The sequence below is a fragment of the Hippocampus bargibanti genome, linkage group LG04 (assembly GCF_051943395.1).
Source record: "Hippocampus bargibanti isolate YZ-2025 linkage group LG04, ASM5194339v1, whole genome shotgun sequence".
Taxonomy (NCBI): domain Eukaryota; kingdom Metazoa; phylum Chordata; class Actinopteri; order Syngnathiformes; family Syngnathidae; genus Hippocampus; species Hippocampus bargibanti.
Window position 1 is genome coordinate 17,874,443 of NC_142737.1, and position 24,530 is coordinate 17,898,972.

The 24,530-nt window shown below is 39.5% G+C and overlaps 4 protein-coding genes across 5 annotated transcripts; 2 read left to right on the plus strand and 2 right to left on the minus strand.

Annotated features, from left to right (window-relative positions):
- Positions 1-93: 93 nt before the first annotated feature.
- On the minus strand, positions 94-8,372 carry rnf10 (ring finger protein 10). Its single transcript, XM_088994506.1, has 17 exons — positions 7,836-8,372; positions 7,154-7,338; positions 6,860-7,065; positions 6,686-6,776; positions 6,404-6,588; positions 6,153-6,289; positions 5,831-5,985; positions 4,837-4,962; positions 4,533-4,767; positions 4,282-4,415; positions 3,876-3,993; positions 2,662-2,763; positions 2,443-2,580; positions 1,533-1,621; positions 884-938; positions 329-490; positions 94-246 (listed from the first exon to the last, which is right to left on the minus strand). Exons 1-17 carry the CDS (start codon positions 7,990-7,992, stop codon positions 173-175), a joined length of 2,349 nt encoding a protein of 782 aa, XP_088850632.1. The 5' UTR covers positions 7,993-8,372; the 3' UTR covers positions 94-172.
- Positions 8,373-9,441: 1,069 nt separating this feature from the next.
- pop5 (POP5 homolog, ribonuclease P/MRP subunit) lies at positions 9,442-17,152 on the minus strand. Its single transcript, XM_088994508.1, has 5 exons — positions 17,017-17,152; positions 16,790-16,932; positions 11,946-12,095; positions 11,683-11,766; positions 9,442-9,974 (listed from the first exon to the last, which is right to left on the minus strand). The coding sequence occupies exons 1-5, from the start codon at positions 17,034-17,036 to the stop codon at positions 9,880-9,882; spliced, it is 492 nt and encodes a 163-aa protein (XP_088850634.1). The 5' UTR covers positions 17,037-17,152; the 3' UTR covers positions 9,442-9,879.
- On the plus strand, positions 17,149-20,791 carry unc119b (unc-119 lipid binding chaperone B). Its single transcript, XM_088994507.1, has 6 exons — positions 17,149-17,281; positions 17,433-17,684; positions 18,430-18,543; positions 19,045-19,153; positions 19,266-19,438; positions 19,532-20,791. Exons 1-6 carry the CDS (start codon positions 17,248-17,250, stop codon positions 19,642-19,644), a joined length of 795 nt encoding a protein of 264 aa, XP_088850633.1. The 5' UTR covers positions 17,149-17,247; the 3' UTR covers positions 19,645-20,791.
- An 838-nt stretch (positions 20,792-21,629) lies between these two features.
- Positions 21,630-24,092, plus strand: lg04h12orf43 (linkage group 04 C12orf43 homolog). Of its 2 annotated transcripts, none has more exons than XM_088994514.1 (6): positions 21,630-21,765; positions 22,011-22,038; positions 22,607-22,705; positions 22,788-22,852; positions 22,969-23,056; positions 23,671-24,092. In XM_088994514.1, exons 1-6 carry the CDS (start codon positions 21,645-21,647, stop codon positions 23,948-23,950), a joined length of 681 nt encoding a protein of 226 aa, XP_088850640.1. In that variant the 5' UTR covers positions 21,630-21,644; the 3' UTR covers positions 23,951-24,092. The 2 variants fall into 2 exon arrangements, with proteins under 2 accessions (XP_088850640.1, XP_088850641.1); XM_088994515.1 differs by having other exon boundaries at positions 22,993-23,056.
- Positions 24,093-24,530: the final 438 nt, after the last annotated feature.

Genomic DNA, 24,530 nt, shown 5'->3' on the forward strand with positions numbered 1-24,530 from the left:
AAATAAAAGGGTGAACTGAAAAACATAGCCAGTCAGTCATTCCAATGAGTGACAGGGTCCAACATTTGAGTACATTTTGCAATCCTTTTCAAATTTTTGGAAAATTCCAGGTTTACAAGAAAGCAAAGCAGTTAACCAAGAAACCAAATCATGACATTTATTTCAGTGTTGTCTACTTTGTGTGAACCATGGATGTGCTGAAGAGAAGCTTTTGTTTTTTCTTTTTCTTCTTGCCTCCCTTTTCATCTGGAGGGGAAAAAGAAATTATGTAATAAAGTTACATAACAATGGTGGTGTGATCCTCTGGAAAATATCACAGGTGACCTACCTGAGACAACCAGGGTTTGTGGAGAAGATGCTGGACTGTCTAGCTGAAGGAGTGCCTTCTCAAATGCTTGACTGAAAGAGTTCTGAAAGTTGGGTACAGGAGCACGGTCTGACGAGTCACTCTCCGCATCACTGTCTGCTGCAGGCGGAGCTAACAGCTTTTCTGTTCAACAGTCAGGAGCATTTAGAAGTCACAATCTTCAATAGTCACTAAACAGGTTTTGCAGGAAGTGAAATACAATACAAAACTATTATTTCACCCCACAAACACACCCACCATCAGTGTGCATTGTATCTCATTAACCAAGCACACTTGCCCTGACAAGGTCATATGTGACCGTACAAATCTAATCATTTGTAGTTCTTACAATAGCGTCAGCTCAGCCCTTGATCATATAACAAGCTGCTTTTAAGACAGTGATGAGCCTGCAATTTATGGTTAGGTTACACTACTTTTATGACAATAACAATTTAAGTAAGTAGCGACAGGAAGCGATGCTCAATTGAATTTTCCAATTTAAGTGTCACATCAAATTTAATATTTGAAATTATATACCTTTCTTTGTGTTGATTCGAGGACCATCAATTCTGGCTTTCCCATCTCTCAGCATCTATATGGAATACAGGAAGGTCACACAATGTGTGCATAGGAAGGAAACAGTCTCATATTTTTAGCGATTGCTACATATTGTGCTTCTGCAAGTTGGGGCTATCATTTAGAAAAATGAAGATGCAAACATGGAAAACTAACCAAAGAGGATTCCAAAACCAGAATACACTACAGTTACATCAGAGCATTTTTTTAAATTCACAAAATTCAATCGTGGCAGAAGTCTTGCGTAATTCTAGATGTTATGAAAAATACAAACATTAAAATATTAACGCAGACAAATAATTCAAGATGCCGCAAACCACCCTCCATTGCGGCTGTGTGGTCCCACTATTTCACAGAGTGGGATGCGGTGCATCAGCAGCGAATAAATCAACTAGTGAACAGCATCTGAATCATTGGAAAGCTGTAATTGATGCTTGTTGACATTTTTACTGTGGTGTCCACACTATTGTTGTTAACTTGTTTCAATGAATTGTTTGAGATGAGGAAATCATCAATGCATTGTTCTCCTTGAATGTAATGTGCAGCTAAATATCCCCAACTTTTCGTGTGTGTGTATGTCTCATTGCGCTGTTTCCATGTGTTGACACACCTGTGCAAAAGACATGCAGAGAGAATCATCCTCCACATTTCCCAGCGTAGGACAGCTTTGTTCATTCAGACTTGGGAATGTCATCCCATCTGCAATATACATGGAAAAAAACTATTGGGTGTCTTGGGAATCACTTTGACACTGAGCAAATGAGATGTTATGGGGCTCCCCTAGTGAGAAATGCTAACTTTACAGCCTGCAAAGTAATTGCTCAGGAATTAATTGTGATTACCATGTGATTATCATGAAATGATGAGTATTAGCAGTTGTTGTGTCCACCATAGTTTGCTCAGAGAAGACAGATTAAAATTAACTGTAAAAAATATACTATTCAGAAACCAAGCAGAAGACCCGTATGATACAGTCTAACAAATGTTGGATGATAGGGATATTCTTTCACTGGTCAAGGCCAGGACAAAAAAGAGCACCATATTTTCATATTTTAAGACTTCGGACAAAAAAATATATTTTACAGAATACCATCACCCTGTATCCATATATTGCAGAAAAAGAAAGTCGCTACAAAAGGCAACATTCAAATCTTTTTAATTATCTCTGTGATAAAGATCACTGTCCTCTTGGTCATTTCTATTTCATGCAAAATTACATGCTTTTTATTTGTGTTGTATTTTTTTATTTGAGGTTCAAATAGGCAAATAGCACATATCAAGCCCATGTGCTATTTTTTTTTTAATTCAAAATATATCACATTGCACAGTCTTGTGTTTTCTTTAGATTTTATTTGACTGACAAAACATTTTTGGTTTCTATCATAGAAATACATGTGATATTTTTAAACTTGTTTTATCTCTGGTTTGAAGAAAAACTGAGCTATTCACATATTTAACAATGAACCGCTGAATGCAGTGAGAGAAACAGAAGAAGAAATAAGATAGTGGATGCGGCTTACCAGAGGAAGGACTGCTGCTGAGGGGAGATGGCGGAAGTAAAGTAAAATCAGGATGGACGAGAGGACTGTTGGTGGTAGATGGTGACCCAAATGCTGGGAAATGTTGAAGGTTCTCAAGTCCAATATACATCTCAGGATCTAAGTGGAAACCAGAAGAAGAAATTAATGTACCTACTAAAGCCTCCAGGAGAAGATTTTCAAAGCAACGAGTAGACTTACATTTACCCTGCTTCTTGTTTTCTTCAATTTCAATTCGCTTCTCTCTGCGTTTCTCATCTCTCGCTTTCTTCTGTCTCAGGCGCTTTCTTTTCTCCAATTCATCTTCAAGTGGTATGGAAATTCATTCATTTAACTAAATTCATTTAACTACTGAGCAACTCATGCACAATTTCTATTGAGTGCCACAAATGAAGTACACAATATTCAAAATAATTATCGATATCTAGCTATTTGTTGACTGAATTTTCACGATGATAATGTGCACTTAGGTTTTAAATATTGCTTTATGTATTCACCGAGTCCCAAAATCTGTTCATGATTATGTGTGACTTTGTTGAGCGCTCCGCTTCATTGACTGTATCGGCACACTGCTTATATCGAGAAAGGGCAGACATGACTGAGGACAGCATCCAGACGTTAAAAGTCAAAGGGTGGACGTGAAATGGGACACTAAAGGCACGCCCTGAGTAGGTGTACAGTATATCGTGCCGGTATGTGCACTGTGGATGACAACATCAGTCTGGCTAATGACCCCCAAAACCCGCACTTACAAAAGTGACACGCTACTAAGCACAGTTCAGAGCTAAGCAGAAGATCATGGGAATCGAACAGCCGCAAGAGAATTCAAGATTAACAAATCCATGGTGCTTGGCGCTTTCATTTTCTGAAACGATGCAATCACATCACAGACGGTATGGACTACTGTGGCACAGCAACATTCAACTTATTACAAGGAAAAGATGGCCATCTTCCACTCCGGACATGCGGTGAAAGGACAGCCGACAAACAATTCAATCCAATACATTCTGATTTATATGCCGCTTTCACAACAGCCGAACAAAGCTGGAACAAAGCGCTTAACAAAACAACACACGCAGCCCAACATATGGACAACATGGACAACGTGGTGCCGCTCACTTGTGACATTCCGGTGAACCACACTGAAGAAAAGGAGGCATCTAGTATTTGAACGGGAGCGTGGGGACTTAATGCCCAATCCACAGTCTATTTGCCTATTCATGGCTGCAGTCACAATGAAAAGTATACAATGCGCATCAGATTTGTTAAAGATTGAAACGAACACCAGGAAAGCTAGTTCTGATCGGAGGATATGCAAATGATGAGATTTCTGAATTGTGCCAATTGGCAGAAAGAGGAAATAAATAATTTGTTTCAAATGCATCATGTCGGAAATAGGAAAAGGAAATACAAACCTGCAAATGTATCCAAGGTTTCCTTGGATAAGATTGGTGGCTGCAATGATAACTCACAAATACTGAACTCGCATGTGAGTGGCAGATGTGACAGGTAACGATGTCGACGACGGATGTCCTGTAAAAAATGTAAAAACATGAACAATTTTAAACAGCAATTTTCCAAACTGATTTAGCGTTTTCATTTGGAATGGATTGACACGAGGCGGTGCTAAAGAGCCAGTGTATGCGTGCTGTTTTTTTAAGTACTAAAATAAAGAGTTGGAGAAACAGTTGGACTAAGCAGACTCTTTCTATACTTTGTTCATTGCGAATATGATGTGTAACGTTGACATATTTGTGGCTAATTTATCTTCTATGCAATATTCAGAAATCAAATTGAACAATTTGATTCAGCTGTGCTGACCTCGCTGACAGTGTGTCCCTCAATCTCCACCACTGTGGCAGTAATGGAATCTGGACTGGCCTCCAAGCTGCCATATTCCCTCAACAGACAACGTACATTTACAGGATGCAAGAACATCTGCTGGCAGTCCTCAGCTAAAGGGGAAATAAGAAGCATAAGCTAAGTCAGTCTCAAGTATTCTATTTTGCAAAAAAAAAAAGGAAATTATGAACATCAAGATCAACATCACAAAAGAACTGAAAAACACCAACCTTGGTAGAAATAATAGAAGGGTCCATGCACCTGGCTGGTTTGAGTCTGACTTCGTTCAGCCTCTTTGGCAGGGGTTTCTTTGTCAGAGATGTGGTGTGGGGCGTGATCCAAAACATCATCAGTAGGCTCTTCAAGCACACTTTCCAGAGTATTTTCAGGAGGCATGTGTAACACTTCTGCTGCCAGGACTTGTGCCACCTCATCATCAAAAGCAGAAGAGTACTGCAGCACAGGCTAAAGAGCATAAGTATTCGTAAGAAAGGCTATATTAAAAAACAACTGTCAAAATGTCTTCAATTACACCTTCAAAGAGCTGTTAATGGTCACCACTTCATTTGCAGGGGGAGCAGGTTGGAAAACAGCCGGAGAGGATGAATCAAAGCTGTCGTCTCGACACGCCTGCTTTTTCAGCAACATTTCTTCTTGCTCCTACACCACATAGAAACAATCGAAGTCGTTGTGGCATACTTTTGTTGAGGAAACTGGTGCAAAACAGACAACCAATTTTACTACAAGAAGCAGAAGTGCTGTTGATTTGAGTTTAAACTTTTCCAGTCATAAGAACCACATCGATTCAAGGTGCCCCAATGTATCCGTGATGGCACATAAAGCTTACATTTTGGCATAACTCATTAATGTAGCCATATTCTGTGCAATATAACATTGACATCAAACAAGATTTCTGAATAGAAATGTCTGAATAGAAATATTTGAAGTAAATTATTTGATTGTCAGCTTTGCCTATCAAGAGTACTCAAGTGCTCATTCTTCAACTAATTCACTGCCAGACGTGCAAAAACGTGTCCACTCCAATGCCAGGGTTTTTGTCATTTTCACTAAAAATCCAGGACCCACAGAATATTGAGTTTTAGGACTACATAAACATTCAAAGAAGTGTAAGAAACCATAGAATCTCTTCTTTCATCAGAAAAGAAGAGTTAATTCCTAAATTACATTGGTCTGGAGTAATATGAGGTGCGAGTGTGGGTGGCTGTACAAAGGCAAATGCTGCACCCTCATAAGAGGGAAAAACATGGCCAGAGGTCTGACCAGTGATTTATTTGCACCAGGCTTGAAAAACTAAAACCCGAACAAATTCATTGCAAATTTCCCCATTGCGGGACGAATAAAGGTATTCTGATTCTGATTCTGAAATTCGCGAATGGCACTCCGTCATATTTTCCATACCCAAATCAATTCGGGAATGGCAGTGAATGAGTTAATGCCGAATACATTTTCTGGAAAAAAAATATTACATTGCCATAATTAAGACTGGGACATGCAAGCTAACCTTTACCTGCAAATGGCAAAGGGCGCTCTGGATGAAGCAAGCTTGTGCTTCCTCTTCCTGGCATAGCTGAGCCTGCAATACTGCCTTCTCCTCTTCCACGAGGCTGAGGACCTGGGTCGAGGAGATTAGCAGCAGCTTGGAATACGGGCTCAAAGCTAGATCTGGAGAATAAAAGAATACACATGTGGCATCTTATCTCTTGATTTTTGTTTTCCTACCAGTCATGGGGGCATCCTACAAAAATGGTCTCCTGAATTTGTGAGTTTTGTGAGTAAAGTAGTCCACAATAACAAGCACATACTGAACAGCTATGTCTGTGCTAATTTACCTCCAAACCGCACAGGCTCCTCCACCTTCACCCACTGAGAGCTTGGCATGGCCACCACAGCCCCCTTTTCCCGACGCATGAGGCGCATGGTGATGACATCACTGACCATATACTGCTTGGTCTCCATAGCTACCACACTGCAACAGCAATCATGTCCGTTTTACAATCATAAATGTACTTGTGAAAAATACTGACAATTTTGTACATCCGCTTAGTTGTCTGACAACTGTAGGCAATTATTTCGAGATTACCTCTTCAAATCCTGTGTATGAACAGCTTCATAACATATTGGACACTTTGACCAAGTCTTGTCACTTAAAGACAGGTAGTGCAGTATGCAAGGCCAGCAGAAGATATGTCCGCAGCGTGTGATGCGAGCTGCCACGGGTGGGTAGAGACAGATGGGGCAAGACGGTACTTCATGACTGTAGATTCGCTATATGAAAAAAATAGGAGATGTTTCTTAAATGTTTGCAGCGTCGACGATGCAGCGTCGACGAAAGATATCCCACACAGGAGAGGGAGGCACTAACCACTTGTCGCACACAATCCCAGTTGACGAGGGTATCTGGGTCAGTGAAGTGAGCCTTGTAGTCCTGGTCATCAGTCACCACGAACTGGCAGCTACAATGCACAGTTATTATTAATAATAAATTGTCAAACTTGATGGAGAACACATGATCTTGACTCCTCATTCATTTGCTTACTTGGCCTGTAGGAAAAGCTCCTTGTTAAAGGGCTTGTGCTTATGACCCCATTTATTTCGACGCCCCCAACAGGAGTAGCCACCATCGCCGACAGCACCATTACCTCCGCGAGGTTCAAAGGTGAAGTTCAACAGGTGGTTGAGGCTTATCTTTTTCGGTCCAGCAAATTGAGCCGGGCTAAACTCTGCCCGGCGCGTTTCTGCTACCTGAAAAGGCAAAGATAAATGACAATTACACAAGACTGCTGTTATAATGCATCACATTTTTAAACATAAAATTTGTTAAAAGACCAACCTCCTCCCGTCGTCCTCCACCTGAAACTCCATATTGCCTTGCTCCACCTCTCTGGGGGGGTCTCTTGTCAAAATTTTTGCTTTTCTGTGGATTGGTGCGACGCGGACCAGAAATGTTTTCTGCTTTGGGAAAGGAAGGCTCTCGCTTGCGGCTGTAGCGCTTTGTACCCCCATTATTCTTATTTTCTGAAAATTACAAATATTAAAAGATGAATGAGGTGGACACGTGTGTCAAAGCAACATTCGTAAATAGCATGTTGTTGTTAAAATTAGATTGTTGAAAATTAGACTGTAGTAGATTTGTTTTTAGTGTACATATCATGGAAAATATGTTAGAGTTCGCCTCACTTAATACCAGTCGTAAAATACAAAATAGATTACCTTTACATGATTTATTGGGGCCCCAATGGTAACCGTTTGAGTCTTATCAAGCACAATGCAACCACGTACTTCATACTAACATTCACGCGATTAAAAAGCGAATAACATGAAATATTTGAACCGGGTCCTACAAGTATGTTGCTGTTTACTTTGCAAAGCAGGTCAAATGTTTTCACAACGATGTCAGCCATGTTAGGAATAGCTATGCGCTACGACGAGGCCTGTGCGGACTTCCATACAGCAAGAAACGTTGTCTTATTTTCATAAGAGATAAACATTTTCCGAGTGACAGCGCTTTTTACCTGTTTTCGGTTTAGATTCCCCCGGGGTGGGCCCAGAGGAGTTGGAACGTGGTGGAACCTTTGTGTTGTTGTTGCTGCTCGGGTTCTTCTCCATATTTGTTTCCGTGCGGGGAACGAGGCCGAGGTTTGAGCTGAGCACTGTTGAGCTCACTAGCATCAAACGAAAGACAGGAATAAACTGGGCTGCAATGACTGCGGGTCAGGCGGCGAAGGCCCCGATTCATATCGTTCAAACGCGGAAAACCCATCACGGCGACATCTTCATAAAATACTCCAGAGAAAAAAAAACAAGAGACACGATATCGGCGTCTCAACTTATGGGGGCTTTGAAAAGAGATGACGAAGGCTCGCCGCACGGGGCCAAGACCCCCAAAATGAAGCTCCTTCTCGATCAGGCCAACGGTTAGCCAGCACAATATTCTAAATGTTCCCTATGGGTTTGAATTTCTCAATGTTAATATTTAGTTCCAAAAATATATTTCTATTCGCTTCCACGAATGGCGACTGGTCGCCAGTCAAAGTCCTGAGAGACCCGGATGTTTCTTCTCGCTGCAATAATAGTGACACGCCGAGGCCTTTTAGGGAATCTTGGGAAATGTAGTTAGTTGTACGAACTTGTCCAACGCTAAATATCTCGAGTTGTTACAACGCATCAAAGCCAGTTGGAAACACGAATGTTCTTGTCTTTCTTCGTCATTGGATTGAAAATTACCCATCGTGGTCTTTAATTGCAGTGTTATCAAATTGGGATTTTTCTATTCAACGTTATAGAACCATCGCCTTTACTGTTTATGAATATCAGAATATTTAACACAAAGTAATAATGCAACAGAGTATTTTTTTACATTTTGACTGAAAGACATTGAAAAGCAAGCCATTAATTTGGTCATTCACACTAACTAGCATCTAGCACAAGTAAATCCATCATAACCAACATTAAAATAAAACGCCCAAGTGTTTGTTTTAAAACTAAATACGTACGTAAATAAAAAGAGAGAGGTGTTCTGTATACAATGTTTTTAATTGTAAATTCTCGGAAAAGTTTCACTTTGAATACAAAACTACAAAGTTTGTGAAATGTTGGGAAACTCCCCAAGCTTTTGGTTTGGGCAAACCTAAGAGTCGTCACATTTTTCACTGTGGCATCTGAGGTGCATCTAAAAAAACAGGTACTGTACTTTTACACCTGCAGTTGCAAACATGTCTTATAAATTATAATGTGCCACATATCAAATTAATGTTTGGACATTTATGAGTCCAAATTTGGAGGTATAAATAAGACATTTCATTTTTAAGCCCCTTTCAAAACTCTCAATGTCACTTTACAGTCACAGGATAGGTTTTTCTGTGGGTGAGGTATGCCATTTAATTTCTCTAATTGAGGCCGAACAATTAAGGCAAGGGTCAAAATAAGTATTTGACAAATTCTAAGAATCTCCCTATCATTCCATACTTGAACACTGTTTTATGCTTAGCAACAATTGAAAGACTTATGGCCTCTCGGGCGATTTTCAAGTTGACTAGTCATTTCGTGTCTGGTTGTATTTACAAGCATACGTCAGCAAAGGCAATGTAGACCGGTACCAATAAATGTGAGTAGCAAGAACCAGGTCTTAAGTGATTTTTATTCTTGTTGAGTTTGGAAACTCTTAAAAATGTATTTTTTTTCTTCTTTGAACTACTAGTACTATGTTAACTACACTTTTGAGAATCATTAATGATTAGAGTATAAAATGCACCAGCTTCTCATTCAACAGCATCAACCAAGGTCTATTCAAGATGGTTTGCAAAAAAATCCCCATGTACACAAACACTACAAACTCTTAAAGAATGTTTTCCAAAGAAAAGGGCAATCAAGATATGTAAAACCAATCAATAAAATGTGTTGTTAACCTAGATGAAAAGATAATGAAAATTAAACAAACATCTTTTAAGCACATCAAGCTTTGACCGTTTTATTTGACCAAAATAGAGCACAAATAGGTTAGATAAGATTGACATTTGGGGTGTGCTGGGGTGGAGGTGGGGGGTCCACATCGCCAGGTTATGGTTCATCTTCATTATCATCATGTTCATCTTCAAATGGTTGTTTTGTTATGGAGCAACTTAAAATAGCTTTGCGAATCTTTTTCTTTTCTTCTGCAATTGACAAACAAACAAAATCCTTAAAACGGAGGCGCATTTAATATTACATTTCAGTGGTTGTGAACATTTGGGCATAACAATTTTGCAATTCAAGGTTTTCAAAAGGAAAAGGTCACGTATCTCAGTTCTAAACCAATTTATTACACGGGATATATACAGTAGTTGTAGTTTGTAAAATGAGTGATCTAACATCAAAGAAAACTCATGAATACATTGCATTGATTTTTTTATAGTATTAAGCACATGCAATGATTTGGTTAGTACCCATTCGCGTTGCTACTCATGATTTAAAAACCAACAGAGGTGGGCATTCCATTAGTACCGATGGAATGTCAACAAGTCCTTCACTAAGGGATGAAACCTAACAAAAATGAAGAATTAAATAATGATAATGGCTGACTAAGCACCGACAAGTATTTCAGTCAGTGTAATCATCACGAACAAACACCGGTCTCGCCTTCACCCTCCACTTTGGCCTTGTATCGTTTTAGTTACAGCTACCCACCATAATGCTGGAATAAATCGACCATCAACTTCACATTCTTCTGCTTGTACTATATTTGAATGTTCCACGCTATAATGTTCTTAATTTTTACTTTCTCCAAAGAAGATGAAATTAATGTTAGATGTGCTATCTGAATTCTGGAAATTCTTGAGGCCAAAAGGCATTCTTATATCAATAGAAAAGGACATGTCTAAAATTAACATAATGTTTTCTATTTTGCCGTTTATTTTATATGTTTTAAGGCAACAAAGTCCGCACAGCATTCTTTTTCAAACGTGCATTAACATTTTCTCACATTTAAAGGTTGTATATTTAATATACAGTGGGGCCTCGGTTTACAAACACCTTGCCTTCCGAACTTTTCCGTTTACGAACGTTACATTTATGAAAATTAAACCTTGGCATACGCACTATTTTCGTGATACAAACCCCCCACCATGGCTGGCGGAGTAATCTTCGGCGGAAGAACACAAAAGCACACGACCGAACAGCATCCCAGCCGGCCTACCTTTCCACACCCCATTACAATACAATAGAACATTTATTATACATAGAATAAGGTATGTTGTGTGTAGTTTTAAGGGTTATTTAGTTGAAAATTATATTTTATGGAGACCTGGGAACGGATTATTTGCATTTTAATGGTTTCCTATGGGAATTTTTTGGGGGGGATACACACTTTTCGCCTTACACACTCTGTCTGGGAAGCAATTAAGTTCGTAAGCCAAGGTCTCACTGTAGTTTATACTTCAATATACAGTAGAGTGTAAGCAAAGATCAACGCAGTTGTTTGAGAGATAAAAATATTAAAATCCATACAATTTATTCAGCTTTATATGGGCCAAATATAAACATTTTCCTATTTAAAAAAATCCATGCCATCTTCAATTTTATCTCAGAAAATATTCTACATAAGTGAATCAAAATGCAGAACACAATGACCATTAGTACACTTGGGGAAGAAAAAAAAAAGAAATGACGGAAGCGGTGACAAAAGTATGTTGAAAATGAAGGACTGGCGATTCCAGTTTGCTTCGGCTTGAGAAAACAATAATGGACAGACAATAACACACAGGTACTCCCCAAAGGACCAGAAAAAAATTGTAAAATGCCCACCTCTGAAAAAAATATTGCATGCTATATTGTTCTACTATTATTATGTGAAATTGAGCAAAGCTTCACAATGGTGAGACTTACCTTCATTTTTACAATTCGGGAGCATTCGATGGAGCTGCCTTGTGTTGTAACGTATCAGAAATTTCTGACACGTTCTGATTGTTCCTTTGGGATGATTAAATTGAATCAATGGACATTGCAAATGGGCTCCATATGTGTTCATGACAAAATGTGCAATTTTGCATATTTTTTGAAGTGTAAAAAAGAATTTAATTTGAATGTACATTTAATATAGTGTATATTTCACATTTTGAATCTAAAACATAAGATGATCATTGTCTTACCTCCTACGTGCAGACAGTTCAGAAAACATGGTATTTTCTGCCACCGGGTATCAATACTTGTGATAAAGGGTAATGCTGACCACAGCAGTTTGTAGCTCATTTTAGAGAAACGCAGGAATACCATTCCTGTTTGAGCATTCAGGTACTTCACTGAAAAGACAACAGCACATACCATCGTGTAATGCTGTTTTAAACTGTGGGCCAAATTACAGGATAGAAAAGCATGTTAGGTGGAATACTTTGACAAGTATTGCCTTTGTTATAACGATCATTACCATACATTTTAACCGTCGATGAGAAGGTTTCTTCAGTAAATCCGTACTTCTTTGAAGGTGTCGGACGTTTCGCTTCTCATCCAAGAGGCTTCGTCAGCGAACTAAAATCTTTTTGCCGGTAGTTTTGGCCCTATATATACAGTAAAGTCTCGTTATATCGATATTCAAGGGAGTCCAAAAAAATATCGATATAACCGGGACTATCGATATATCCGACCCTGTTTGCATGTAATTTTCTCCGTGCGCGCATAGAAATAGTATCGATATAACCGGGACTATCGATATATCCGATATCGATATAACGAGACTTTACTGTATATACATATCCCTATTGCCCAGATGTGGCGGTGCCGGACTCTGCTATGATTGGTTCCTGCTCTCAGGTTGGGGGGGAGCAGAGGACTACTCCCTGCGGCTAAACTGGTTACTTCTATTGTCCTGACTGATTACCTCTATTGTCCTGCCTGAGTATGCGGTCTACGACTGGCCTGATTGCCCCATTTGATCTGGTATCACCTCATCAGCATAACTAAGCCTATGTTGCGTAAGAAGTCGGTTGGAGGAACGATCCTAATTTAACCTCACCCCGCCATGGCGATTTAGTGAAGGGTTTTGCTGTTTTATGAAAATAGCTTCTTTAAAGGACAACAGACGTCACTTTTTTGTTTCTTAACTGACATCAGAAAAACATTTTATAGCATCTAAAATACCCAAAACACGCAGTATATTTTTATTCAAATGCAAAACACCAATAAAAATGACTTAAAGTGTCCAAAATCTGCAAAAAATTGAGCTGCGAATTGGGCATTTTCAGAAAGTCCCGCCCCCAGTTCGTGACATCACGCCAAGACGTCTTGCATTGCTGCAGAATCAAAAAAATGGCTTCAGATTCGGAGAATATGCTTTCTTGTTACACATCCAGTTATGAATATGATTCAAATAGTTCTGAATAGGAAAGCATACATGTTTGCAATCGATTAAAGAATTGATTCCGTGCCATTATGAGGCAACATTGAGGGTAGATGTCTCAACGAAAAAGAGGCACACAATGGTTTCCACAGGCTGATAAATTCCTTATTTGGAGCTTGGACGCCCTCTTCTGGCAGCTTTTGAGTGCAACACGAGGTCCCCAGCCCAAACAAGTACAGCAAAATACATTGACGTGATGGAAGGACCGCTACAATGCATCTTTTTTCGGTCAGGGGCGTTCCTTTCGTGACGTGACATCACGTACGGACTCGTCACCAACTGAAAAATAAGACTTCCTGAATATTCAGCGCAAGTCTTAAAACGTAAAATATAGCTATATGCGGTGGAATCTTATTAAATTATGCTCAGTAGAAGTCATTTGAAGCCATTTTACAAATTATGGACACAACTTGTCCCTAGATGTCGGTTGTCCTTTAACTTCCCCTTTCAAACAGGTCAGTCAGGACAATAGAAGTAATCAGTGTAGCCACAGGAAGTAGTCCTCTGCTCCCACCAACCTGAGAACAGGAACCAATCATAGCAGAGTCTGGCACCGCCAAGTCTGGACAGTAGGGATATATATAGGGCCAAAACTACCAGCAAAAAGATTTTAGTTCGCCGACGAAGCCTCTTGGATAAGAAGCGAAACGTCCGACACCTTCAAAGAGGTACAGGTGACGTCTGAAGAAACCTTCTAATCGATGGACCACTCCTGTATGACTGAGAGCTTACACAAACATACATTTTAAGTTTCAGAAATCATAAATCGGAAGATTTTCATACTTGTGACTCTGTGGTGCGTGTTAAAATAATGTGAGCTTTACTAAAGTGTAAATTAGAAGTAAATAAAACACAAAAATGCTTTCATTTATTATTTATTCATTCAATTAGTATCAAATGTATTTTTTTTCATTTTACTTTGTTTCACCTTACAAATGAACTACAGTAACTATACTGTGTCAATAGTTGCTTTATAAAGTGAGTATTGTGGTCAAAATCGGGAGTCTCCCGACCAAATCGTGAGACTTAACACGATTACACAGAAATTCCCTGCTAAATGATAAAACGAACAAATGACCACTTGTTTTGAAGGCGAGTGATAAATGAGCACCGTGAAGAAGAAACCCGATGAATGTTACGTTGCCATTATGAATTGAATCTCAAATCAGATAACTGAAGCTTAAGGTATATTTTCAGTGTGCATGCAGAACATGGTGGCAAAAGTAGGCATCAAACTGAATTAGGCTCATTCATTATCAATATATTGTTTTGATGACATTATGAGCTTCATGGAAATATTTTTTATTAATCTTACCACTAATCTTTGTCTTCCTCTAAGGAAGTATTAATGAAAGTTGATAGACTTGTTTCTGTTCATTGTCTTTTTACATATCTGGTGAGGGTAGAGGTATGTTGCTATTGGTTGACACATTGTGTCAATCATTCCTTAAATGATCTAAAATGTTCATTAAATCATTTATGTCTGGATAAACAACTTGCTGTATGTCATCAAAGCCTTTCAAGCTAGCGCATGGCAGCTGCAAACAAACAGACCACCTTGTTTGCAACACATCACATCTGGCTTTAATCTGTTGCCATTTCAAAGTGAAAATATCTGCAAGACTGACTGACGAAAAATGTTCCATAATATGCCATTGACCTCTTTGTTCGTCCACTTGTGCATACAAATGTGATGCCACATAGTAGGTGTCATGATCTGGTTGGCAACCAACGGGTGGCGCTGTTGGGCCCGCCTGCACCTGCACAGGTGTTGGTCGTTCCAATCAGTGGCAGTTAAAAGGACTCCCGGCACGACCATTCGTTGTCGGGTCATTGTATGTGTTTGCTTCAGACTGCAGACTTTATTTAATACAATTCGTCAATTATACCTTGCTGCTCCCTCCGGCCTGCTTTTTTGGGATCCACCACGCAAACCGTGACAGTAGGGGCCTACACAGTGCTGTAGCGGGAAGCTATGAATATTGCACTTTGAGGTGAAAATTCAGTATGAACCTTAATGCACTTTAAACTTTAAAGGACAACCGACCCCATTTTTTTGTTTCCTAACTGAGATCAGAAAAACGTTTTATAGCATCTAAAATACCCAAAACACGCAGGCTGATATTTTTAGTCAAATGCAAAACACCAATAAAAATGACTTCAAGTGTCCCAAAACTGCCACAAAATGAGCTCGGATCTGGGCAGATTGAAAAAGTTCCACCCCCTTATTCGTGACGTCACTATTGGTCACATACTGCCTGGCTCCAGAATCAAAACAATGGCTTCTGAGTGTTAAGATTCGGAGAAGATGCTTTCTTGTTACTCATCCAGTTATAAGTATGATTCAAATCGTTCTGAAGAGGAAAGCATAAATGTTTGCAATCCATTGAAGAAGTCCTTCCGTATCAATCCGAGCCGTCTGGACTCCATGTCGCATCCAGAAAATGCACAAGTGGTGCACAAGCTCCATTGGAAATGGGCTGATTTGTCCGCTGGGAATTTGTGCAAACTTACACCTTTATGCGTGTTACCGCAATTGGCTGCGACACACAACGATTCACCATTGTGTTATTTATGTAGTTTTCCTTCTAATTTCGCCATCATCATGTATCAACACGATCTTTTCAGACCAAACAAAATACCCAAAATGCATTGTGTGTCGCTTTCTCGGTCACGGGCGTTCCCTCCGTGACGTCACTTAGGGGATTGTCATCAACTCAAAAACAAGACTTCCTGAATATATATTATGAGTCTTAAAACGTAAAATATAGCTATATGCGGTGGAATTTTTGTAAAATGCGCTCTGTAGAAGTCACTTGAAGTGATTTTACAAATTATGGACGCAACTTGGCCGGGGTGTCGGTTGTCCTTTAAAGGCCATTTGGACCTTCCCTCAACTGTTCAAGCACATGAACAACAGTTCATTGTTAAGACTACTTTGTGGACAACTTTGTGGTTCTGCCACAAGGAGCCGGATGACAAAACTCACAACAGTAATGCATTTTGTGAATTGTTCCTGGTTAAATTTAAATCTGTATTGAAACAGTCCTCTTTACCCAGTCTATACCTGACAATTTATCAACAGAACCATGCCATTGCGAGGCTTCTCAAATGATGCCCCCGCATTTAAACCTTACTGTGTCAGTCTCATTAGCAAGTGTGCAACATAGAGCGATACAGAAAGACAAAGAGGAAGTCCTCAGAGATGTATTGGTCAAAATATAGATTCAAATCACTGTAACAAATTTTGCCATCCAACTTCTTGTCAAGAGTCCAGAAAAATGTGAAAACAAAGTAGTCAAATATTTCGTGTGTCCTTCCAAAACTTAAGTCATATTCGGTTCACCTTTAAAGGTGTGCTATAGGTTAAATCTTGTACAGGTATTTAATTGGAAATAATATACGAATGCTTCTGTGAGGCATCAATGTGCCTGCGTGTCACCTTTTGGGAATACCGGTGTAGAGTATTAGCGTGAAAAACTTGTCTTTGATTTTTAGTGACGTGTCTCCTGCTCTGGATACATGTGTATACGAAATTCATGATATTGGTTTTGAAACAAATAATTTTGTCGCAAATATTGCTAATTTGAATTAACATACCATAGAATCTCAGGGTGCACATGGCCGCCCCATAGTCGCCGTGTATGCGGGCCACCGCTTCTCTGACCGCCTCGGCGATGGCTATGTCATTCAGAAGCAAAAGACTGTTCCTGTCTGTGACGTTTATTTCACAGAGTAAATACCTGTGAACAAACACATACTCTTTCATAAACGAACCCATAAAAACAGAAGTTTACGCACATTATGAGATGATGCTTTCTGTTTACCTTGACTTTAATCTCACCATCGTTGCTCGTTTCTTCTTCTATGAACGCATTCAACGCAAACTTCCGTCAACAAAATGTCGCGCATTGGCAGTTTCGTTAGCGCCTCATGGTGGGCTTCAGTGGTACTCAAGATGAACGTGCGCTACTTTTGTGTACTTTTATCGATTAGTGTTGGTGTTTAAATTGCGGATTCGGGTAACCAATTGCAGTAAATCATGAAATTAAAACTGGATGACTCGGGCGCCAAACCACTCACGCCCATTGGGTAACTATGACAACAATGCACACTGTTCCGAGCCAGCCGCAGTCGTACTTTTCCGTCACCCATAAACGCTTTACGCCATCTTGAAATTACAGCCTCTTCTGTCCAAGACGCTCTTCAATAAAAAGCACAACTATTTGATTTCCTCACACAGCTACCACTGTGCCTAATATGCATGGTTCTCAGAACAAAGCGGTACCAACAGTCGGGAAGGCACATACGGACGCAGACACCGGCACGGAGTCAAACCGCAGGGACCGAAAATCTGTTGGAGGGATGTTGAAGAAGCTCAGGTCGAGGCGCAGTCAAACGGATAAGTGTCCCGCGGTCACAGAGGATGAACTTCGGGCGCTCGGAGGGGATATTTCTCCGGATCACGTCCTGGGACTCCGTGCTGTCACGGAGGGTAGGTCAACAGTAGCTTTACCTGCTTGAATGTATCGCCAAAGTTCTCGTACCACTATTGTTTATGTCCTTATGCTAACCAATCTGTATGCTAGGGGTCGAGTCACCTGGTCTGCTTTACAGGTGCACAATGGGAATGCGACGATTTATTTTTTCATAAATTCAAAACAAACTTCGCCGATAGAACGTTCATCACGAAGATCTACTAATTATCTGAAGCTTATCCTTAAATGCAAAATTATCATGCGGTGTTCAGTTACATATTCATAGATTAGTTTTGAATACCATCGCACAAGTATTTACTGGTTTTTAGATACGTATTTCCCTTTTTCCCCTTTTGCAAAAAAAGTCTAGATGCACCGTATGGTTAGGGTTTAATATTTGCTCGTAGTAATCCCTTCAACATTTTGTATTTACGCGTTTTTAGGCAAAACCTGAAAGTATTTTAATGCACCAGGTCCATTTTAAAACGCGAGAAACTGTACACATCATTCCTGAGTGACACTACTGGACACACACTATAGCTCCAAGCACGGTGTCTGTCATCGGAGCCTCCGTCAATGTTAAATACCTCTCATTGTTTTGGGGTATTTTCATGCACCAAACAACAATGGCGTTGCGACTTGACAATGTTATTTCTTTATCCAATACTTAGCCAGAGTGAGATCACGGTTTTGTGTGATAGCACCGGATCTGAGGTCAAAATGTTGTCAACATTTTTACTACAACTTTGTTTCCTATTTCAGATTATCTTTGCAAACCTGAAGATAATATCTACGGCATTGACTTCACCCGTTTCAAGATTAGAGATCTTGAAACTGGCACTGTACTATTTGAGATTGCCAAACCTCCCAACTGTGGTAAGTGATTGGTCCATAGTCCAAAAAATATTTCAAACAACTAGACAGTCGTTAGAAAATGTTAGTTTACATGACTTTATTACACAATAGTTAGTGAGTTTTTGTTACCTTGCACGATTGAAAAACTAACCGGATTTAAGAACGAATGCCAATACAAAATAAAACCTAACTTAAGTGAAAAATCCCAAACTTTGATCACTCTTCCTGTAACTTCAAGTCACATATCCCACTGGTGTATTGCAGCAACAAAGTGAGGTTCTCAACAGTGGTATGAATTGAAAAGATAGGTCAAGTGACAAAGACAGAAACTATTTTCTTTTTCAATGTTTTCTCTTTTTAATTCAACAGATACAAAAGTGAATTGCAGAGAAGATTTGTTTCAGTAGTCCAATGATAGCTGCATGACTCATTTGCCGCAGTTATTGTTATTAGCGCAAAAGAACTATCACTCCTATCTATAAAAGTTGATTTCCTTGCAGGTAAACTGGTTTTGTTTGTCAGGTCCCATAGAGGCTGAAGAGGGGTGCGGTGATGTTGACGTCAGTGCTGGGCGCTTTGTCCGATATCAGTTTACACCAGCGTTCTTGAAACTACAGACTGTAGGTGCAACGTGAGTAACCATAACGTTGTTTCACACAACTCAGATCACCGTTATCATTCTTTTAATAAGAAATCCATGCACAAATGAAGCTTGAACTCTGTTTCTCGTTTCCAAATATCAGCGTGGAGTTCACCGTCGGCGATCGGCCCATCAACAACTTTCGTATGATTGAGAGGCATTATTTTCAGGGACGCCTTCTAAAGAACTTTGACTTTGACTTTGGCTTTTGCATTCCCAACAGTCGTAACACATGTGAACACATTTACGAGTTTCCACAGCTTACCGATGACCTCAGTAAGTCATGTTATTGTATTTGCAAATTATGCCTAAATGATGTTGATTGATCATTCCACATTTCATCTGGCCTCTTATTTTTCTTTTTTGCAGTTCGGCAAATGGTGGAGCACCCTTATGAAACCCGATCAGACAGTTTCTACTTTGTGGACAACAAGCTTATCATGCACAACAAGGCAGACTACGCCTATAATGGTGGCCAGTAAGACCTTAAGGAGGACAACTGTGCAACACACCAGAGAATAAGGATTTGTTTGTATGAGTCATGGTTTTCCCCCTTTGTTTTAGTTTTTATCAGGCAAATGAATCATTCCTTCATGAGCAGAATCAACAGCCCACATCTGCTCTTTGAGGCGTTTATGAATCTGTCAAGAATCTTACAGGGATTTGTGACACTAAGGAAAATTATCTTTAAGATTGTTAAGTGAGTATGTTACCATTTGTACACTGTTTGGCTGTAGGTGGTTAGTTGTGTCTCTGCTGGAAAGGGACAATCACAGACCTCAAGTGGTGTAGGTTCTGTTTTAATTGGATTTGGATTAGTATACTAGTTTTCCATTGAAATCACTCAACCTACTTTTTCTCATGGTACGGTGAGAAAAAGAGCGCTGAATAGAAGGTGTATAGTATTGATAGTGATAGGTGTTTTTCATTCACTCTTGAATATTGGTATCATTTTATATTGCTTGGGACTGTGAAATATTTAAGGTGGATGTGCTTGATATAACATGCTTGGTTTATTTATATCCTGGTAGTATAGCCATCTTTAAGTTAAAATAAAGTTGTCTTGACGTCAGGTATCATTCATCCTGGGAAAAAAAGCATTTTACGTCAAAAAACAAATGTAGTCTTTCAGTACTTGATCATGCTGTGCCTGTCAGTGTCGTGTTATGTGTCATGTTATATATGTTTGAATACATTATTATTCTAAAATAGTTTGGCCACATAAATCCAATTTGCTGTCTGCTTGAAAGGCAACACTAACTACCATGTTGGAAATGTTTAGTATTGCTTCAGGTTAATCAGGAGTTGGCGGGCATTGAAATAATTTCATGAGCAAACTATTTTAACTGTTTTTTCCTATTTAAAGCATCGATGGAATCAACTGTATGTGCCTTTCATCCAGATGTTCATTGTGTAAAGAAATTTGTGAATTGTTATCAAATGTCATTGTCACAGAGTTGTCTTTCATCATATCCAATGATGGGAATATTTTTATATGCTCTCAATCAGGAACTGTGGAACAATAAACATGAATCAAGTAAACTCACTAAATGATCTAAAATTGTGAAATATGCATTTTTTATATAACTTTCAATGAATAAAATTGATAGTCACTGGTGGTACACTCGCATGACTTGTGTACAGTAAGGGCAGCATGGGATCGGTCCCACTCTGATGGTAAGGGTGAGTGTGAATGATTTGTTTCTTTATGCGCGATATGAGACTGTCGACCAGTTCAGGCTCTCCGTCTTCCGCCCGTCAGATGGGTTAGGCTCTAGCAACTCCGCGACCCTGATCGGGAAAGGCTGTGTTGAAAACACTGTAGATCAGGGGTGTCAAAGTCATTTTTTGCCGCGGGCCACATTGTAGTTATGGTTTCCTCTCGAGGGCCTTATGAATTTGGGGAACCCATTAGAATGTTTAAATCCCTTCAAATATTACATATAGAGCACACAGAAAATTAATGAATAACTCGTTTTCAAATCTGAAGTCAAGAATAATGACTTTTATTGTGGTTGACATCCAAAAATATGAAATTTTGGCTCAGATTTTAGCAATCATCATGGAATTTAACAAGTTTGATTTGCTTTCACGGGCCAAAAAAAATGATGTGGAGGGCCGGATTTGGCCCGCGGGCCTTGACTTTGACACCTGTGCTGTAGATGGATAGGTGCAGTAGAAAATCGGGGTGTTGTCATGGTAAACAGCTCTGGAATTGTAGATGGGAAGAAATGTAGTTATATTTCACATAATGATGACGGCACATCACAGCAAAGTACAGTATAGACGTTCAATGTTTACGATTCCATTCAAAGCTTCTGATAATTGTTTTTGTGCTACGGGTGCTCCCTACCGCGATTAACTGTGAAACAGTAGTTGCACAAATTTTTGTGCATATAAAAAAATCGGTCGTCTCTGTGTTTCCGAACTACGCTACCCACAGTCCTCAGTAGAAAACAGGAAATACGGCACGTGGGTTGTCATGACGAGCAATGCCGTAAAGATGGTGGGGTCAGCGAGGGACTCGAGCAGCAGCAGCGACGACGAAGAGCTCAAACGATGTAAAGAAGCAGTGTGGGAGACACAAAAGCGTGAAACCAGTGGTAATTTTTGTCTCTTTAATATTACATCCCGATTTAATGTAACTGGGAAACGTATTCCAATGCGTAGGCAAGAAGACGTTCATACCCATTGATACCACACCTTGCTTCGATACTCTGAAGTGACTTGAACAACGTCGTTTTCCAAATTTTGGTTGCAATTCACAAATAAACCGAAGTCTTTTTTGTGTTTAATTGAAATACAAATGTCTGAATTTGTTCGTCTGCCCATGTCTCTCAATTTCTAGGAACTGGCCATGCAAAGCCGTCAAAACGGTAGGTCCTTCATAAAATATGTGCCCATAACGGTCAACAAATTTTTATCTACAAGTTTAATTGATAGCATTTTGAGTACAAAACGTAGAACAGTGCTATACTCACTTGAGAGATTACAGTGTCGTCCCGTGTTCTTGTCACGCACTTCATCATCAATCCAGGTTCACTTGGCCATGTTTCAAGTCACTCTAAAATGTTCACATTTTACACGCTTCATTCTTGTTCACTCAACTTGTGGGGATCAGCTGCGTGTGGCATACCAGTAGACACTGGGTAATGCAGAGTAGCCATAGGTGTACAAGTAACACAAAGCGCAGGGGTGGAATAGACCGAGAGAGTGTACTGTGGGCTTAAAGAGTTTGATGGTTCTCTTTATTTGTAAGTAGGTTCGTTGTCAGATCTCCCAGGCACTTCAAAATCATACACGCGTGTGACGCAACAGGCTCACGTGAAGTACAGTTGAGCCTAAAACTGAGAATTACAACTTCTTCATATTGGTGCCCCTTGAGCCCGCTTACAACAAGTACATGTGAGGATGATGATGACTGTTGTAATATTGTGGACAAAGTGTTGTAGTTGCTGATCATGAACATGATGGCAACGAACTCAACGTCACCAAGGGGTTTCAAAGTCATGTCGCCAAAAAGTTGGGCCAATTTCTGGACAGGTAACCGAAATGTACTTTTAACCTTCCAACATTTAATTAAAACACTGTATTGACCATTTTGTTCCACGTGTATTTCGCTTAGTCGCTTGACAGAAATCCAGTCTGACACATCAATCAGTAAAACAGCAGAATGGGAAAATGATGATGGTAAACCTACTCCTCTTTTTATCATTCTTCCATTCTTTCAATGACTTTTAATAATAATAATAATACATTTGATTTCTAAGCCCTTGTATGTCTTTTTAATGTCATTTTTATTTCAGGGTTTCTTCTGTTCTCTACCTCAGTCTCAGGACAGCCAGCTGATGACCCCCCTTCTGCTGGACGACAAAGGCCTATTCCCAGCTCAAGGTTAGTATATGTATATCAATAGTAATACGTATATATATATATATATATATATATATATATATATATATATATATATATATATATATATATATATATATATATATATATATATATATATATATATATATATATGACTATTGAAATACACATAAAATTTGTCCTTGAACCAATTTTACGTTACCCAGTCGGTTCCAGTGAAGATGATTTCAAGACCTTTCAGTAATTAATTGGCTACTGCTGCATGATTTTTTTTAACATATGCCACAGCAGTAGAGGTGTGGCATTGTATGTTTTGAAGAGTAGTCTGATGCACTACTGTGAAAGATGCAAAGTGAGCCTCTGAACCAATATCTGTAGAAAGAGGAACAATCAGTTCTTCTGAATTCACTGTCCCTATCAAGCTCATAAGTTGTTGAATTTTCCATCACATTAGTCTATTTAACGTCATGGGTTCTACAACGAGCAGATGCAGTAAAGAGTCCCTGATTAATCTGCAGAGGAAGGATATAATGCTGAGGGGGGTGATATTGCGGCGCTCTCTTGTGTGATATAAAAGGGAATCGACTGAAGGCTTCTGCTCCTTAATGGAACAATTTCCACTCATTTTGTTCCAGCGACAGCGACAGTGAAATGGAAACAAGGCTGAAGGAGGCAGCTGTGTCGTTGAAAGATCTCTTACCCTCACCGTCAATCGTTTCCTCCTCAACGGCAACAGCACCTCCCCACTCGGAAAAGAAAGAGAAGAAATCATCTGAGACACAAGAGGACAATGTTGCTCAGAAAAAGAAGAAAAAGAAGAAGACGAAGAGGGCAGTCGATGCAGGAAGCAAGCATGTAGACTGCACAGGATCTCTCTGTGTGCCAAACAATGGCAAGCAGGCAGGTTCAAAGTAAAATGGAAAAAGAAAAGGTTTCTTCATCCGTTATCTGTACTTCTTTGAAGGTGTCGGACGTTTCGCTTCTTATTCAAGAAACTTTGTCAGCAAACTAAAGTCTTACTGGTAGTTTAGGCCCTATATATATATATCCCTACTGTCCAGACATGCCTAAACTACCAGTAAGACTTTAGTTTGCTGACAACGTTTCTTGGATAAGAAGCGAAACGTCCGACACGTTCAAAGGAGTCCAGATGACGGCTGAAGAAACCTTTTCATCGATGGACCACTCCTGTACGACTGAGAGTTTACACAGACGTATGGAAAAAGAAAGTGGCGTGATGTGTCTAATGGGACTGGAGTAAAAATGCTCATTTCTTCAATGTCAGAGTTTAAAAAGAATGGATGAAAACATTTTTTAAGAAACTGGTCCAATTTTACAGTCAGTCAACACACGAATGTAAAATCATGGCTTTTAATACCATTAACATGTACAACATGTGTTTAAAAATGCATATAATGTTGAGTTCACATTTTAAGTGAACATACAATTTCCCTGGATTATTACAAAAAATATTTAAATAAAATACATTTTGTTG